The sequence below is a fragment of the Hetaerina americana genome, unplaced genomic scaffold (assembly GCF_022747635.1).
Source record: "Hetaerina americana unplaced genomic scaffold, ioHetAmer1.1.p SCAF_8, whole genome shotgun sequence".
In the NCBI taxonomy this organism is placed as follows: domain Eukaryota; kingdom Metazoa; phylum Arthropoda; class Insecta; order Odonata; family Calopterygidae; genus Hetaerina; species Hetaerina americana.
In genome coordinates, this window is record NW_027287427.1 from 45,238,832 (window position 1) to 45,259,494 (window position 20,663).

A 20,663-nucleotide genomic window follows, 5' to 3' on the forward strand; every position below is an offset into this window, starting at 1 on the left:
AGGTTTGGATACACAAAAGCTCAAATCAAAGTGAGCCTTACCATGAATGAAATCATCAGAATAGGGAAGTCACTTTCTTTCCCTACAATTAGTTTCCCTGGAAGATATGGTACCTAAAAAATAGCCTCAAGTGAGGAAAACCAAGGGTGCCCAGAGGCATTTCTTGGATTTTTGACTTGGGATTTCTAGTCTTCCAAATGCTATATTTACCATGCTATACTATATGCTATGCTATTCTATATTAATGATTTCCCACTATAATTTTTTTCAGAAGTGTAATTTAAAATTGGACTTGATTAATAGCATTAATTATTAATCAACCATAGGCTATGCATTGTGCATTGTTTTCACATTCATCAATACGAGTTAATTCATTGAGAATTCATAACTAAGTAAGCAAAGGGTCGTAAGTGGAAAATCAGTATTAGGTATTACTAGTTACAAAGCAATCTTTGGCCAAATACAGGAAGTTTTTGTTGAAAACTTCCTCCTTCCTGTGTTATATGATAGTTGGAGCAGATTGTATAAGCCATATGTGTTTTTCTAATGACATGCGATTATTTTTCCTTCCTTTTGGAGTAAATTTTTCTCAACATAGGCCATCTTTAAGACCTGAGTCAAGAGTTTAATCAATGGAATATCACAATCAGTTCTGATCAATGAAGTTTCAGAGTATCTACCAGACTTTTCCACGGTTAAGTAATTGATAAGTACTGATCACAAACATTTTGGAATTTCTGAAAAAAATGTAATCACCTAGAGCACACTATGCGTATCATCTTCATGTAGCATTTCCCTCTAACTATTAAAATGTTCACAAATTAATTTAGAACCATATAATTAATAACCCAATAGTTGAGAAATTATTTTAGTAGTAAATGCATGGTCTGCCTGACAAAGACTGGATTTAAATGGACCCAGGGATTAGGCATTGTTATCAATGTAACCCATGCCTGACAAGACACTGCATTCCTTAGTAGGCTGCATTAAAAAAGCCATTTTTCAGGATAACGTAATCCTCATGATTGGTAATGTGTTATAATATTATAAACATAAAATAGAAATAATATTTCCAGAACTCCCATTTTCCTATTATCCTTGTGGAGGGTCATTTTGACCTCTCTGTAGCTATGCAAAAGAGCATTTTCAATATTATTCACCTCATGATTGAATTGATTTGTTGGAAAATAGTTCCATTCTCTAAATGATACTAGATAGGTTATTTCCCTCAAGTATGTCCCGGGGATAAATAATAACTTTTTTATGAGGAGAAAAATTTCATTGGGCCCAGCCAACTATTGTTGTTTAAAATTCAACTGATCTATTCAACTGTAATTATGACAAAATACTTTAATTTGAGTAGTTCATTTTCATTTACAGTCAGATTTAACAATGAATCCCATAACTTGTAAAAATAATTATAAAATACTCATATTTCAAAATAGAAAACCCATAAATACTTACTACATATTATAAATTAGCTTAAAAAAGGTACTTACTATGCCAATCGGCAAGTCACCCATTTTAGGCATAAATGCTTGCTTACCCACATTGGGGAACATAATTAACTGAACCTCTAAGAATCCCATTCGAGTTCCTTACAGTATCCAGTAACCATTATTGCTATTATATGGACTCCTGGTCTTGGTTAAGGGGATGCTTTCATTTCTCTGATTGCTTGTTTCATAAGAGCGGCCCTGTCCAATTTTCCACCACGTGTTTCAGGTAGCTTATCAGTGAAAACAACTCCTTTGTGAAGATGTTTATAGAAGGGTGTACTATCTGCAATACAAAAGGTTAAATTGAGAGTCACAAATTACAATGACCCTTTAATAGTATTTTCTATCATGTACATATCTGGTACACCCAACTTTTCTAATTAAAAATATCCATATTAAGCTCATGTCATTTGATAACAATATTATTATAGTCGCGATCATTTTAATTCAAATAAAGGATCTTCATATGTCACCAAGAAATTACATATTCCATGAGGGATCATCCATAAATCGAGAGAAATCTTGAAAATTATATTTTCAAAAAGCCTTAAATTGTTAAATTCTTACAGATTCCTTTTATGTTGACTTAAAGCAGCTATCTGAAAGATTATCAATTTTAAATATTTTCATGGCTGAAAAATTTTTTAAAATGAAATATTGTAACAGATCAATAGGTTTTTCTGTCTAATTACCTCAAGGCAGGGGTTTTGCATTGGGAATGGGTATCTCACTAACTCTAATATCACAGTTAAGATTGAAACAAAGCCTTAAATTAGAACAAGTAAAATAATTCACTTATTTTTCAATAATATTTTGCGGAGAATGGGTATAGAATTAAGTATATAAGCAGCATTTATACCTTAGCTTATTAGCATTAGCAAAGAAGAATAGTTCATATTTAGAAATTTTAACAAAAACCTCAAGAAAAGATTGAGAAATACTTTGATATGTGGCATAAAATTGTAATGGATAGATACAAAACTTGGCCACTAAGGAGAGAAAATGAGATGAGAAACTTTTGGTTTGTTGGTGCAAGGGAGAAGAGAGAAAATAAAATTTACGGATAAGAAAACAATTGAAGTTCCAGGAATGTTAGGAGAAGCGAGAAGATTGTGAGAAGAAATTCAATGAAAGAACAAGTGGGCACAGGCGATATAATGCTTTTTAAGATCCACCTAAAATGCATCTCTAAGCAATTGATTACTTCTTTTCTAATTCATACCCAGACAGTTCACCTAGAATCGAACCCAGGTCTTTCTGTCAATAGCCCAGCATTCTACCTGCTAGACTACCATGTACCCTCACATTTAACTTTCATTGAAAAAAGTTTACTTGCATTGGGAATTGATCGATGTGGAGCGTTATGCCAAATGAAATCATCCAAATTTGAACAGCCTAATGAAATATATCATGAAAGGTACAGTGGCCTCCATCTGGATAACAATATTCTTGGTATAATTTTTTATTTTAGTTAATTAATCAAAAATGTACATGGTTGATATTGTAACATTTAATTTACCAAATTTCTCATATTTGATGGGGAGGAGAGGAGATCGTTGGGAAAAATCCAAAAGAGATAAAGAAAGTTTTTGATTGGTGATGAAATTTTGATGATGTAGAGGAAAGAATATTAGGCAGGTGAGGTAAGGAGAGGAAAAGAATGGGCATGATGGATGGAAAGAAGGAAGACAAAGTACGTGGAATTGATGAAGGGTGCATTGTAGAGTTTCAGTTTCAGTTAGTGCCTTGTAAGGGGCGACTCAGCATTGGGCCAGTTTTCAATCATTGTGCCCATACAAAACCTACATTAACTGGTAGGTTTCATTAATAAAAATGGAATTAATGCTCTGCAAAATTCTCTGTGTATGAGACTATGAGAGCTGCACATAGGGAAGGTGGGCACTGAATTTTACCTTTTTCGTAGTAATAGCGAAGAAAATCCTGCTCAGAATAACTTTTGTACCAGCCATAAGGTATGAATGCAAAGGAGGAGGGTTTATCCAAGGTAAAAATTACCACTAATGCTGCAATAATATCCATGTATCAGCAATTAGATATTACAAGGCCTCACCTGCAACAAGCTTTTTAATTTCTTCTTCAGTAGCACTACATCCTGGCTTTATGACTATGTAAGCCTTAGCTGCAGATGTGGTTTCAGGGTTTGGCAATCCAACAACACCAACACTTTGAACAGAGGGATGTCTTAGAATCACCCTCTCAATATCAGCAGGTGAAACCTAGTAATTATTATCCATAAGATTACAAATTTATTCTAGGAAGTAGAAGGCATGAGCCATGTGCACGTTCAATAGAGCAACATCTGATGAATTATGCAAACAATTATTTGGTGAAATTAATGAATTGTCCTTGGCATGGAAATCCTGAATTATTTCTCTATTGAAATAGGAATTTCAGCTATTCTAGGTCTATCAATACAGTAGTGTTTATAATTTAAACAAAATACTGAACTGAAAATTTAAATTTTAGAACCAATATTTAGATTGTATTTCAATTCCTTTTGTGCCTTGTCAACACAATTATAAACAACTATGGAGTGTCTACCCTCTTATGCTACCCAGCTGCAGTTTGCTTGAATTATTTAGAATCAGATTACATTTAAAATATGCCTCAAAATATAACTTGTCTTCATGTAAGAACTATTTCCTTGAAAGTCTAGCATGTTGAAGGCTTAGGATCACTAAGAAAAGATCCAATGGATAACATTAAAATACCATAAAATTTTATAGTCACTAAGAGGAATGGTGAAATGTTACAACTAGTACAGAATTCTACCATCAACAACCTATTTAACAACCATATGTTTCATTATTAGGAAACCTATTACATTTATTTCAGTAAAGAGCCAATCCATGCTCAATTCCATCCACCAAGGTTTCATTTTCTTACTATTTCCCATACAAAAAAGTTGGAGTTTTAGTATGTGTACATGCACATATCAAAATTGGAATGGTAATGAATCAATTACCTGGTGCATTAAGTATTTGAATATTAACTTCAGCCGATCAATGACATAAACTTGACCATCTTCAGAGATGAAACCAAAGTCTCCTGTGTCAAACCAACCATGTTCATCCACTGGCAATGGATTCTGATCCTGAGAATAGATAAAAATTTCATTTCATTGAATATACAACATGGAGAGAGAAAGTATTAGATAAATAGGTAATATAGGAAGTTAATTTCACTTTATTAAACAACTTGCATAAACACCTTCCTTAGTTTTAGTGAAGTGGAATAATTGTCTGGGGTGTCAGGTCGTGTTGCATTACGTGAGGTTTAGAACTGTGGGAGTGTTTAGCCTGTATGCCCATCCAAAAGGTACCTTAACTGGTAAATCATCATAAATAAATATAGTTCATCCAAAATGGTATCATTTTTTGTTAACAATGCAGTATTATTCACCAACAAGGCATGATTAATGATAACATGAATCATCTCATAATAATCAATTGGCCTATTAATTAGGCAATTAATGATTTTTATTCATGATTTCACATGCAGGTTTGTGCTCTTATAGTCATCATCCTGCATCATTGGCTGTATTGGGATAAAAACAAAAATGTTCAATCATGAGAAGTCTAACAATTAATGACATGAGGGAAGTTTTTTCATAAATATTATTAACTGGCAATGCTTAAATCACTCTAGCACTTTTGAAAAATGTTGTAGACATTAATCACCAGCAAAAATGCACCCACTCTAAGAGCATAATAAAGAAATGAATCTATTAACCATTCAGGTGCTACACCTTGTCACACTGGTTACCAGGAGACATTCAGTACATGCTCATAGAACTACACATTTTAATATTTGCTCCTGCCAGCCTCCCTGCTACTGCTTCCTATCAAATACACAGCATCCCAATACATTCAATTTTGCTTCTCACTTTATTATAAAAATAAGTCTTAATGGCATTGACAACCATTATTCGTATTTCATCAATTAGCTAAATAAATTTTGATCCTTACCTGATTACAACCAGATGTCGTGTATCCTGCCATTATAAATGGGCTTCGGACTAGTATCCTTCCCTTGCTTCCCCTTTCTAATGAAGTTCCACTTTCAACATCCACCACCTGTGATAAAATGAAAAGGGATCACATATCAAGGAGAAAAATATTTGAATCATTCTATGTGGCTCATTGGATTTAGTTAGCTCATGCATCCAGTAAATTAAGACAATCTCTAAAATGATTTGCATGCAATATTTAGAATAAATCATGCATCTTATCTATTTAAAGTGAAGTCATAGGCATTGTAAGGGAAGAATGACAGCCTTGAGTTGCCTAAGACAGTAATAGAGGAAAGAATGCTGGTAAAGAGAGCTTGAGGCATTGTGAAAGCATAGGCATTTTGGGTGAAAATAAGGGAGGCAGAAATTATGCAAAGTTAAAAAATTAATTTAGTCAATGTTAAAATTTTTGTGACATACTAGTTGGGACTCCTGAGTATGATAGTGAGGAGTCCTAGGGTCAATCAAAAATCCACCCTAAGTCAGTTGACAACAACTAATAATAATGATACATGATTTAAATTGATTCAAAAGATCTAAATGCTGTTTCAATAATGATAAAAAATGTATTGCTCTTAATGTATTGGCTATTATTGATTCCTCTTTCAACTACGTTAATTATTAGAACTGTGGGGTTTCCAATTATCACACCAAAAATAAGCATTTTTATAAAACAGCTTCAGAAACAAAGGGATACTGATTAAATTCAGGGACAGATTATATTGAGGAAAAATGTTATATGCCTACTTGTGAAGATTAATATTAAGTTCTCAATTGCCACAGATATGATGAAAATGAAACAATCTATGTCTTACCTTAGCTTCCACTAATGGTAACAATGGCCCACAGGAAATATGAGATTCTGTGAAATGTAAGTACCAAATTAATGTTACGAATTGGAATTTCAAACCAATAAACCAATTATGTCTCTCTGCCTCCGAATTATTGTATAAACATGTCAATTTTTTAAATCATCAATCTTATAACTGGTTTGGTGCTCTAGTTTGATAAACATATCTTTGTTCTATCTGGTGAAAACCTGAGAGAATGTTTTCCAATAGTGTTTTTAAGATAAATTTACACAATTTTATTTACTGTGGACGGTATAAAAATAACAAATCCAAGTGTTGATTTACTGTAGGGGGAATATGAATTTTGCTGCAGTAAATCAGACCTTTCCGGCTTAGAATTTTCGGAAGATAGTCTTAATTGTGTTATTTAAGTGTCTATGTCTTCTTATTCATATTATTTTCCAACGAATTTAATCCTTTCTTAGTGGTACTTTTTGGCAGACTTCTCTGGGGAAAGAATACTGTACATTTAAATTTCATGCAAAGTTTTTACAAGTCTATCTTTCTCATTATTACGTCATCTACACAAATCACTTGACTATGATTAAATCAAGCTCATGACGAGATGATATGCACGATGAGAATCAAGATAATAGATCCAACTTCTGCTAGGATTGCTAAAAATATTTACTGCATTGTTCGCTTGCTTTGAGATTCCATAAGTTTTTCACGCTTGTTACAAGTTTCTTGATTTTAAGATAAATGGATTCTCCCATTGTGCTACTTCTGTGTAGATGAATTCTTGAATGGCAAATTGAGGGACTGATTTCACTTGTGTAACATTGGGTTCTGAACAGTAATATTTTTTATATGTACTCTCGCAATTCTTGTTGACCACATTCTATGCAATGTGCTTGACCAGCAGAAAAATGAAAATTATCATTAAATATGGGTCAAGTCTATTTGAGAAAGCATATATTATATATTAAGCATGCATTTACATTAGTAAATTATACACTTGCTTTGAGACGCTGAGGAAAAGTTTTTATAATAACTACTGCAATAAGGATACTGAGTGGATATATAGTGACATTGCAGTTGAGTGCACTGAGTGACATTCCATTTAAGATTTTACAGTGGAGCAATGATCAAAATTAGTAGCATGAAGTATTACCAATTCAGTATTGATCATATATTAATATAAACTTTTAGTCATTTTATAGCCTTATGAATGGTAACTGCAAAGTGAAAATTAGTGCAGACATTCAATCCCACCTATAACCTAGGCAAGACAATCAAATTGTATACATACCTTTGTCCATTTCTAAAACCTTTAGTTTTAGCAAGGCTTCTTTTTCAGGATCCCTTAGGATCTTGTAGTGAACACCAATGCCATTTGAAGAAATCAACAAGGTTTCAGTCATTCCATAAATCTGAAAAAGAATTTAAATGAGCAATCCCAGCTGAAGCATATTGTTCTAACAGTCAATGATTGCTTTTGTTCTCTCTCGGTTGAGATAAGAGCATATCTCAATAGTGCATTTTTATACATCACCTATATTCTTTGAAGTTTAAGACATTAAACATATAATATGTAATGAATTTGGAGATATTATCACTCAACTACTTCTATTTCTCACTATCCATCAATTTTCTTTTGAGTAACGGGCATTCAATTTCCAGTTTACGTTAAATCAAGTTAGGGTCTGGTTTCAGAGCTCACTTGATCAATTTCATTTATGCAAAAACAACTGGAAATGTTTCAATTAGTAAGCAAAATTAGTGATTTGAGTTTGGAACAACTTTTGTCTTATTCAGAACATGGAAAGTAAAAACACCTGGCTATTTTATTCAGCTTCATTTTAAATGGTGTTTATATTGCAAAGAAAAGAAATGTAACATTGTTCAGTTTGTGCTCATTCCATATCTACCTTAAATGGTAGAACAATAATATATTGAAAATTAGCATTCCTGATTGAATAAAAGTTTTTGCATACGTTTTATGAGGTACCCAATTAAAATGCCAGCAGCTGTTTAAAACTAATATAAAATACCATGCCCATTATGTGTATGGAAATAGAATCCCCTGCTTTGGTGTTTATTATTTCTCCTAGTGATGAATTCTGATTTATACTTCATGTCAGTAATCGGCTTCCTAACTAAGGGAAGTGGTAAGTCCCTTAGCCTACACAGACCCGCTGGTAGTAATTCAGTTTTAAAATTTCCAATGATCTCTTCCTAACTACACAGCTCACATGGTAGATGTTATTTATTCCATACATCTTTGTTTAGTATCTATTTAAATTTATATAAATTAATTAGTTTCAGCATGAAGATACATTAAGAAGAGGAGTGAAAAATAGTATTGTCTCTTTTACGTGTTACACTGGAAGGATGCCAAAGGTATATTGGAAAAGATCAGGAAGCCTCCCAAGGTTAGGGAGGAGAAAGATGAAGTAATAACCAATAGGTGAACAAAATTAATGTCATTTATAATTTTTTTAAGCTCATGATCAGCCCAAAGTTCTGCGTGCATACTGACGTTGACTATATCAAGGTGTGTCTTATTTAGGTACGAGGAAATGTCTACAAAAGACTGGCCAATTGGATACATTGGTCATGTAGCCAACTGACAGACTTTTTGTAGGCAGTTATATATGTGTAGGCAGCTGCACAAACTGTGCAGGTGGGCTCTGCAGATAGATAGCCGAGTAGATGGTTTCATATTTAGGTACCCACATAGCACAACATGTCCAGTAGGCATCTACAATATAATCACATATCTAATTAATTAGCATATGTAATGGATATACATAAAATATTGTCAAAAGCTGAATATCCACCAAAGCATATCCTTTTGTATTTATTAGGCATCCAACACTAGACCACTGTGATAACACATAATTTTAGTCTCCAAATAATGGATCAAGTATTGTGATTTTTTAACACATGTAAGTTTATTTACACTAGAATACATTGAAGTTATATATTTTGGTCCCTTCAACTTCAGATTTACTGTACATATTTGAATTTTCCCGCTTTATGAGATGTGCTTATTATATACATGATAATTTATATGTCCAAAACAGGGCAAATGAACTAAGCTTATTTTCACAGAGTAGAATGTATAACTTAATTTATTTATTACTTTTAAACTTGAAACTTACCGTATTAATGATGGCGTTAGGAAAGCATTTTGATAAATTTCCCAAGATTGAGGTGTCTATTACAGATCCACCTAGTGTAATCTTTTTGATAAAAGACAAATTTTTGTTCTTCAGCTCTGGAGAGAGGGATATAACATTTGCCAAGTAGGGGAAGAGCACAAGGGTATCTGGCTGTCATGAAAATGAAACGAAATAAGATGCATTAGGTGTAGCATAATTGAGGAGCCAAAATACACTTACTATTCAAGTTATTAACATAGTCCACTTTTTCAATAACCATTAAAGGATTATAAAAAGGGATTCAATTCTAAACTTTCCTTTCTGTAGAACTTCTCTTTTCTCCCATATATAATATCCCTATTGAAAACACTTCAGCTTCATGGAATCAACACAATCAACTATATTAACAGAACATGCTACTCTACTGATAACTCTAATGCAGCTAATATTTCAATTTAGCCTCAAAATAACACTTGTTTCACTAATTAAATGAACTGAATATAAATTTTATTATACTATCAAAAATTTATTTGACTCTAAATATGCATTTGATTTGTCGAATCATGTAATTTGAATGAAAATCAATTGTGCACAATAAATGTTTTCATAATTTATCAGAATTCGATTTCTACAACAGTAAAATTACCTATTAACACAATACACTTAACTGTGAACTATATTTCCATACCTTTAACATTTTATCATATATATACTTTTTCATAATTTCATATGTGCCAAGGAAAAATCATTCATTGTAATATTGTTCATTGGGCAAATATAATTATTGTTTGCAAAGCCATGATTGTCTTAAAAATACTAACAAACTAATAAATAATACACAAGGTAAATTAAATTTTAACTAACCTTGTGGTATTCAATCATTTTGAAAAAAATATCCTTTTCAAATCTAGAACCACTGATAAAGGTGTGGCCAAACATTAGTGAAATCTGGATCATAAGAAATGGCCCTACATTAAAGTTTCCAATGATTGAAAGTGTTGTTTCGCTCTGCAAGTCCTCCCTTTTGTAAAAGAAGGGAAAAAATAGTGAGCTCATAATGCTGGTGACCACAGAATAATTCATCATAATGTCCATGAATAATAAGGAAATTAAAGAGAAAAGTATGACCCAAGATGATAAATTTTAAGGCATTTGTAATATTAAGTACTCGAGAACTCTGTCATAATCACAAAATGATTTATACACATATTAGAACCTTTCACAAAGAAAATAGCAGAAAATTGTACAACGATAAATTTATCATGGTCTCATGCTGATGGGCATATGCTTTTATGTGAAAGATTCATATTTAAAAATTATTCGCCTTCATCAGATCCAAACCCAGGCTGCCAATATGCAACAAAGATTAAGCCAATTAATCAACCAAGATGTTTTTTTCACAGTGATTTACTACTGGGTCTAGAATATATGTCAAAATGAATACTATGCATAAAATGTTTTCAAGCATCATAATGGGCTCACAGGATCACAGCCCACAATGTTCGAGAAGTACGTCTACACTGCACCCATTTGATTAATTCTAATTCAATTAAATGTAATAGAATTGCAGTTAATTATATTAGTCTGCAAGTTCACTTCTAAATCCTACCTTTCTAAATCTACTGGTGCACCAACACTGACCCCTTGGGCCACCAAATTGTAGTGTGTATGCTTTGCTCCTTTTGGGAGACCTGTGCTTCCATTAGTGCAGGGAATAAACAAAATATCTTCCTCAGGAGATATGGGGATGTCTTTCTTATAAGCTGAAATTGGCAAAACAAAAAATGAGATAAAATGGTAAACAGAGAATACAAGCAGTTCTGTAAACCAAGTCATTGAGCATGAAAGTGACAGAAAATGAACAGGGATAAATAAATTCATGTCTACAAAGGTAATAGTTTTTGTTCCAGAAATATCATGCAAAAGTCCATCTGTTCTTATTTTCTCATGTTCAGGTCAATTTGTATTTTTGTTGATGGTGATGAGGAATTATTATTTTAACCCCAGAGAGAGAATGGATTGTTTTGACAACCAAAACTAATGATTCCTCTCCGACAAAATATACAGAAAGTTCTATAGCATGGCATCCATCTGCATGGTACTTGAAATGTTTTTCTGATGTTTAAATGATCATCATCCACTGAAGAGTTTAAAGATCTAACCTGGTTATATTTTACCTGCTGTTCAATAGGTGAAGTGCTCAATTCTCACCTAGGTGTGTTTTCAACTACATGGGTGGTTGTGGCTAGCATTGTCCTGTTTTTCAGACTTTAAATAAGTAAATAAAATGATATTCATATTTGTCTGGATTGTTCAAGTGCCATATACACTTTCTACTGCACATTATACTCACTGCTGTTCAACTTTCTTATCACACCACTTGAATTACTCCTCTTGGACAAAAGTTGCAGAGGTATTTTTTTTCTGTGTGTTGAACAAACAACTTTTGATGATTTTTTTTTGCTTTTCAACAAATCATACATGTTATTTCTGGTTTCTCAAACTGGATACTTTGCATAGAGGTTATGGTTCTTCTTTAAAAGACGTCTCTCAAGATATGTTTTCTGTCATCAGTGATTTTTCCCTTGCAATTTAAACACATTGGTAAATTATCAGATTTTTTCCAAACTTTCTAATTCTGAGGAAATATAAATTCATTTCTCATAAAGATAAATAAAAAATTAAGTTTCAAGAGATGGCCTTTTTAAGATATCAACCAGAATAAAAATTAATTTTGTTCATAAGTTGAGGTACCACAATGTATTTGATGGGACACAAGAAATCATTGCTCAGTAAATTTATTACATGTTCAACTTGGAGTGCACTTTAGATAGTTGGTACTTCCAAGAAGAATTGCCCATAAAAGATGGCTACACAGGTTGTGTAAGCACCAGCATAGCCTGTGTAGGTATTAATACAGCCTACATAGGCAGGTATACAGCTCTGTATAGCCACCGACACAGCCTATGTAGCATTCTGTGCAGCCACTTCTACACCTTTTATGAGCACTTCCACTATGGCCATGAAAGTGTAAATTTGACTAATAGATGACTTAAAAAATAAAATAGCTATCCGGGTCAATAAGAGTACACATAACTAGCAAAAATAATTAATTGTGCATTGCACATGGTTCGGTTCTGGTATTAATGGTTGCAAAGTTCTGTTTCATTCAATTACTATGTGAATTTTATTCATTTAATTAGAAATGTTTGAAAAAATAAATAAAAAATAATTAATGGAAAAATGTGTTGATCCTCAAGGTAACAAAATACAGGTGCCTATGACTTTCAAACCTCCCAGGATTAATATCATCCACTAAAATAATCAATATATGCCTTTCTCACCTCCTTTCCCTCAACATTTTCTCTAAAATTGCCTAAGAATGGCATTCCAAGGATGAAAGCCATTGATATTCATACTTTGTTTGACTTATACATGAGTCAAGGGTTTTAGTTAATATTTTGGGCCAAATCATATTTTTGCTCATATTCAAACTCTTTTAATTAAAAAAAGATACACTACAATTAACCTTCAGGTGTCAATTAAGATTTGATAACATTATTTTGAATGAATAAAAGAGCTCAGTGAATCTAGACAAGGGTAGCCTCCTTGGCTTCAGCGACTTTTGTCTTTGTGGTAAAATATTTCATCACACATGTTTGATAAATTGAGAAAAATAGTCAATTTTATGAGAATTGCAGTTCATAAGTATACACCCAACCCAAAGTACCTCCCACCTGATCCATCATCCTTCAAGGCCATTTCCTCAACAGGAGAGGCTCCATTCACATCACCATCAATGGAGAAGTAATTCACAGGCCAACCCAATCGGCTGGCAGCCATCATTGCCAATTCTGATGTTTCTGGTTCACAGAGGATAAATCGGCTCTTTGAATCCTTCATCTGCCTTTCCACTTCAGCTGGGAAAATTAGAAGAATAGCCATTAATATTATTCCTCAGAATATATATTGGTATCTAGGATATATTTCACCAATTTATATGAGGGTTGTCAAGAAATTAACACGTTTTGACCTAGCGTGGCAGTGAGTAGAGCTCGAGTCACCATCATGATGTCTAAATGTCCTGCTGTGGTCGTGTGCAGACAGTAGTTCTCCTAATTTTCTAACTGTGAACTGTTAAAATGTGCGCTACAAGAGGAAATCCTGCAAGTTGTGAATTGTAATGTTATTAGGTTGTCTCTGGTAAAAAACACAAGTCAATTGAAATTCATATGTAACTTTGTAAACTGTATGGAGATGGAATAATGATTGAAGGTGGAGTGGGGCAGTGGTTCATTCATTTTAAAAATGGCTGCACCAATGTTCATGATGAGGACCGCAGTGGCCAACCTAGCCTTGTGACAGATGACAAACAACTTGGACTTGGACTAACAATACCACTGATGCTTAACATTGTCACTCATCACAGTCAGTGCACAGCACAAATTTGCTGATGAATACCATCAGCTTTGAAGTTTATTGCCAGTAAAAACCTTATCACTAAATGGATTTTACGTTTTATGGGATTTTCAACTGCATTGTTCATTTTGAACCACTACTATAAACAAACAACAAGCAGCACAGCCTTCCAAGCACTGCAGCTCAGGGCATACTGCCCTAGTATCTGTGTCAGGATAGCAAACATTCAGCTTCCCTCACTACAAGTAAACTGAGGTTAATTTCAGGACAGTTCTCGCAGTATGTGTGTATACATATGTATGGTGTTGACAGTTGCCTCCAACCTTCAAAGTTCAACCCCAAATGTATTACCAAGAAGGTTTGACTTTAGACAATTTTGGTAGGAGCAGTTAGATGACCTTTTCCAGTCAGAATGTCAAGAATGACTAGGATTTCTCTTTAAAAAACTTATGTGGCACACAAGCTTTAAGGGAGAAACATTGGGAACCTGAAACTGCCAACCAAATAAAACCAAGACGAAAAAATAATCTATACGGAAAATTTTCCACTACACACATATTGAGCTCCATTACTAGTGGTCGGTATGTAGCATCAGGTAAAAGAGAACCACAAACAAGATTCTGGGAAGTCATGGAAAGTATTGTTCATTGCCACGACCTGTATCTAATACATGATTTCATGAGCTGATGAACTTATTAGGTATAAGGGTAGCCAGTCTCAATGCAAAGGAAATCCTTGGATGGGCGATTGTGCAATAAGAAAATATAATCCATTCTTACCAACATCTTCTTCCTGGAAGCAGCCCCTCACAGCCCCTCCACAAAGCCACACACCAAAATGGAGAGCATAAAGAAGTGCCGCATTATACGTGATATAAAAGAAGACTTCCCCCTTCTCAAAGCCTCTCTTTGTCAGGGCACTTGCAAAGCGAATGGCCATAGGTTCGACATCCTTGAAGAGGAGGGATTGGTTCCTCCTAATATCCACCTATAGAAATGGAGCTCATTTTATTTGAACATTCAATCAAATCATATGACAAAGTGGCAGCATTCCTCTTTCCACATTTGTGCATAAAGTACATCATTCCATGACAAGTCTACTGAGAAGGATTATCATAACAGATTTGATGGTCACTATTTCTAGAAATTGAAACCCGCAGAGAATATTTAAATATAAAAGAAGCAAACATAAATAAATAACTGTTCCCTTCAAATTTGTCAACTAAGGACAAAAAGGCTTTATATAAATCGAAAAAGGACTCGTGATATACATGTCCATTTGAATTTTGCTATTGAAGAATGAATTTCCCTTCATTTTGCTTTGACAGATAAAAGATTGTCTTGCACCACTTGGCTCACTGCTGACAGTGGTCTGTGTGTGTGCAATGATTTTGCCTCTTCACATTTGTTTTACTTGTTGTCAAAATGTACTCTACATCTTCACTTTACACAATTATGTTGGCTATGTAAATTATAAAGGCATATTAATGAATTGATTCTGTATTGAACTGAAAAATAAATATACTAATTGGAGTTTATTATTCTTCAATGTGTCTACTCAACATGAAATTAATCAACATCCATATAAATGTCAAGTTTTGCAAGAAAAACATGCATTGAAAGAGACAAATCTTTTACCAAAAATATTTCAAATATTATGCTCAACTCTGACCATAACGTGAAATTGTTCCATTCATAAATTAAGCCTTAGCAATTGATTCGTTTATAATGTCAATAAGGCTATCATCTGTTTCTGAATACCCACATTAATTCCAAACATTGACAAATTCATAGTAGTAATTTTGAGGGGAGGCGACCTACAGCTAAGGCCATTTGCGCCATAGGGGATGGATGGGGAAGGAAGGGTGGAGAGAAACCTGGCGTCGGCATTAGCCTACTCTTTACGAAAGGCGCCAAGGAGTCCGCAGCTTAACGTCCCATCCGACGGACGGCGTACTCACTCAAAGTGCCCTCCACATAGCACCTCAAGTAGGGATCGAGATACCTCTGAAAAATATTCAACACCACCGGGATTTGAACCCGGACCCTCTGGGTGGGAAGCCAGTACGTTAACCCCGCACCATCTCGATCCCGACAAATTCATATGCAAATCCATTATCGTGCTCCTGAATCAGGATTTTTTTAGAATGGCTAAATTTGTTCTTCAAACTACAATCTTCACTAAAGAATTATTATTACTGGACTTAAAATTATTTTATTGACACCAAGTTTGTACCAAACTCCCGAACGCAACGAAAAGACCGATCCTTACACTGTCTACCTAGATTACGTATTCTATGTATCTTAGATTGACTGCGCGTTGTTTACACGAAGATATACTCTATCTCTATTTTAAGTGTAGATGCACTAGTTTCGTGCAGCAAGGTAATTTAAACAGGTTTACGAGATCTCCTCTTCTGGATATGCGAACCACCCTGCTAGAGGCTAGAGGAATTGATACAACAAGCGAAAAAACCGCTGAGAGAGGCTAAAGGAATGACTCCACAGATAATCCAGCTTGTTAACATTGACTATGAGATGAATTTTTCCCGTTCACCCCTCTCTCAACGCTGAAAAGATGAGGCGAAATCTCTCGAAAGAGTGAAGACATTACTGAATTAAGAAAAAACACGTAATTTTCATTTCCGCTCGCTTCGGAAGCTTAATGCCTGCTTTTAAATTTTTAATATTTTTACCTAAAATCAATGTAATCGTGCATGCATCGCCTTTGACAAACAGAATCAGAATGGACCGTGCAGCGGCGTAAAAATTGTGGAAAAAGGACGTGGGTGCATCTGAAGACGAAACTTCAAAATTTTCAAAAATGTCCATTAAGCGATTTCATGGCTCCTTCCCGACAATTGTTTTCAACCATCACGGTGGGACTAGTTTACGGTATGCGGGAATCAAACTGTCCAAACAACCCCGTCTCTAAAAATAACTTCTTAAGAATTACTTTTTGCAATTGTGTAATATACGTTATTTGTATGTAATATGGTTTTCCACAGAGTTTTTTTTCTGCTCTATTTTGAAGTCACGGCATCATCGTCCATTTAAAATGAACAATTGCAAGGCCAAGGTAAAATAAGGAACTGTACCTTGACAATGACGCTGTGACGAAACTGACCGGAAAAATGAAAACAATGCAGAAACCTACAAGATTTCTAACTGAAATTGTTTCTCCACAAAAGGTTTCGCTATTCTCAAGCTTCGCCTTTTGGCAGTCCCAAAGACTCACCGCGACGGCTCTGTCACCAAGAATTTTCTTATTTTTCCTCAAGTTGTCGAAAATGAAGGTCGTATAAGGTACTTTGGGCAAAACGACGCCCTTCAACACGTCTGCCAACGGTGATTTGATTGCGTGAGGATCCTCTTCTCTTCCCTCCATGGCAATCCTTTCGCGAGGCCTGTGAAAAGAGAGGAAATATTAAAAAAACAGCACGCTGATATTTTTGGTAGCGTAGCAGTTACAGGCAAGCGTAAGCGTATCTATGTATGCCACATCCTGAGTCAATATAGGTTTTTGATGGATCCACTAACTAAGCACTATTACTTTCCCTTGCCTCATCATAAACCGATACTGAATAATTAATCTAAAATATGCACTACTCCAAATTCATGTACTGCATCCCTTCGTTCCGTCAAACAATCTCTTAGTTATTCTACCAACTTACTCGTTTTCCCGATACTCTTCCCTCTATCGCAGTCTTTAATATTCCATTGTCAATTAAGTCCCCACCCATTTTCCCTGCATTCTTTGAATTTCTCCCAACAACCTTCTCTCCTACCCAATGAGTGAATTATAGAATTTAATCGTTTTGTTTCCCTTTCCGTTTATTTCATTTCATCCATCATCATTCACACCCAGACCTTAAAAACCTCTAAACCACACGTATTATCTTACCTGAGCAATCAAGTTTCCCATCCGCATGCTATAACACTACAATCAACGTCAATCTTTTCTTTGCGTATTCGATCGCAATAAGAAAAATAAATTGCAACGACAGAAGAATAATCCAGAAACTCTTCGGGATTCAGGTTGTCACAATGTGAATGAGACTCTTAGAAAAACAATTTCGAAATTAATACAGTAGTTATAAATAAATGCTCTTGTGGCCTTGGTCAAAGGGAATGTGTGGGCAGAGATAAAGAAATAAGGGAGAGCCCTGCACAATAAAGGATGCCATGAAAACAAGCAGCTGCCCTTGAAGTACGAAGAAGTCCATTGCGAGTAAAATCAATACTAAGAAGAACACAAAACCTGACAAAACTGGGCGAATGATTGCCGTCAACAAATTAACAGTTAATGAGGTGCCAGCACCTCTCCGTCTTAATAAAACTTCAAAGGTCGAAGTACATCCACTGCAATGTTTTAGTAATTACGGTGGCGAATTCGGATTAAAGAAGTATATCGTTGGAACCATCAACCGATTAATGCTCAAAGGAACCAAATTAATGATAGTGCGTATCTGTCCAGCCTTTCTTGCGGATTTAAAAAGTACCTATTTTTTGTTTTTTTTTCGACGGCCAAGGTAATTTTGCATTGATTTAATGACCAAATAAAACCATTTAATGACAGCAGAGAATCCATGAATTCTAACAAGCGACCTTCTTAGGGCGAGGATGTTCATGCGAGGGCGTTCCCCGGCAGACAATGGGATCAGCTGATTTAAAAAATTTTAATTCGAGGATTGCAACGAGTTAAACGGAGCTAGATCAGCGATCGGTCTTCCGCGAAACAATAGGCCATTCCCTTGACTTTCCGCTTTAAACGCTTTCGGTAACCGTAAAAGCCGATTATAGGATACACCTAAGATTTTGAACGGCAAAACTTTACCTGCGAATAAAATACAAATGACAGGCATACCCCAAGCGGGGGGCAGAAGGGTGTATAAAATCACGACAACAGGAATAAAAACAGATTACTACTATAACTTTGTCCATTGAAGTAAAATTGAACACTTCCAGTACGACTTTGAGACTTGAGGAAGAAGAGTTTTCCTATTTACTCAGCGAGGTCACTGAAAACATGAAGCAAGAGAGAATGGGATAGACGAAGAGTGCTTCCAAACCAGATGAAATGAAAAACGACAAATTGAAAAAAGTATTGTTTTTACATGAGCCCATTGCCCACTAAAACATATATTGGTACACCTTTGTACAGTTGTAACAGAAAAGAAGAAAACAAAAATAAAATTATGAGCGATGGAATAGTAGCAGTACGGTAGAAAGATTACATTAAACTAGGAACCCAAGCAAAAATATTAAGTAGTACTTCACAGAGTGCGTGAGAAAAGAAGTCCAAGGAAGGAATTTTCATGAAGAAAAGAGAATTTAACTGCACACATCCTGAGGTATGACAGTTTACTGAGAACCTTATTTGAATGACTTGCTGAGGGGAGGAATAACACTTCCGAGATTACTCGGCTCGCTACGTGTAAAAAGACTGTCCTGGACGCTCGAAAATTTCGTAACTTTAAACGAACTATGAATTCCATCGATAGAATACGAAAAATAGTCATGATTATAGTTAGTTAATGGACGGTAAATATTCACACATCGTCGTACGTCTTCTAAAAATTACGTTGACGCACTGAACACAAATATTTCACTCCCGTACGATGGTACCGAACACCATGCCGGCGAAAAACCTTCTGGGACTTGAACCCACGACTTCTAGGACATTAAGATTACCAATCGCATTAATATCCTGACCAGGCACACGGAAACCATTTAAGGAACAACTTACGATTGATACGAGGCAAGCGAGGAGAAGCAGGCACCTCCTCGTGTCCGCGTCCGAAGCAAGGGTAATGACGAGTGCACAATCAGCTACCCACTAGAGCGCCGTCTAGGAATGCTGTCGCAACACGGTGCATTTTTTTCTAATGGGCAATCAAAGCGGACGATACCGAAGCCAGAAGTAGGCTACGTAATGAAATATGAAGGGGCAACATTCAACCTTCACCGAGTTTCGCTTGGGAGGACGATGGGTCCAAACAGGCGGAGTTCACCGAGCGATCTCACTGCCACGAGCCCTTGACCCATGAAATATCGTGCCATTTCGATTCGTCCAACGGAATTGAAAACAAGGTGGATCCTTTCTTTGTTCGTTTGCTGTGTATCATTGAATGTTTGCAGAATAAAGCTTTGACCGAGGCATACCCTCCCAAATCATGACAACTCCGCGTAACGTAGGTCATCCATCTATGAAAACGAAAGCTTTATTCCCTCCTCGGAAATATCTGGTATTGCGTAACTGCATAGTAAATACTCGGTGTCGTAATTTTAGCAAACGAGCTGGAATAACATAGGACTTATTTGCACAACATCACATATGACCTATCGAATACATATAATGCGTATTTGTGCTCGCTCATTAAATCACATACTTGTTATCCATTGATAGTTCATGTTATTGGGTGATACGTGCAGTGATTTAAATAATTTCCACCTAAACATGGCATGTATATAGGACGTTGCAAATTGAGTTAGTTAATATTTTACATAATTTACCAGTTCAAGACGTACAGCGACAACCTAAATGGTTAAGTATTTGAAATCCCTGTTATATTGTATGAATTTGCCATTCAAATTTCATCTGGGATCATTTCAGCACCAATTTGACGCTTAGTTATGTTTCTTAGGAATGAGATGTTGAATACTGTGATAGAGAGAAGAACTTAAGGCAGGCGATGCACGGGGAGGACGTATAGCAAGCGAGGTGTACGGAAGGACATACGTGGATCGTTCAA

General features: G+C 35.2%; 1 protein-coding gene across 1 annotated transcript; it reads right to left on the reverse strand.

Moving 5' to 3' along the window:
- Positions 1–819: 819 nt before the first annotated feature.
- Positions 820–19,728, reverse strand: LOC139698167 (uncharacterized). The gene is made up of 13 exons (XM_071597094.1): positions 19,658–19,728; positions 17,147–17,315; positions 14,689–14,896; positions 13,228–13,410; positions 11,100–11,253; positions 10,355–10,511; positions 9,491–9,661; positions 7,636–7,756; positions 6,348–6,394; positions 5,489–5,596; positions 4,486–4,614; positions 3,571–3,736; positions 820–1,782 (listed from the first exon to the last, which is right to left on the reverse strand). Exons 2-13 carry the CDS (start codon positions 17,294–17,296, stop codon positions 1,649–1,651), a joined length of 1,728 nt encoding a protein of 575 aa, XP_071453195.1. The 5' UTR covers positions 17,297–17,315; positions 19,658–19,728; the 3' UTR covers positions 820–1,648.
- Positions 19,729–20,663: the final 935 nt, after the last annotated feature.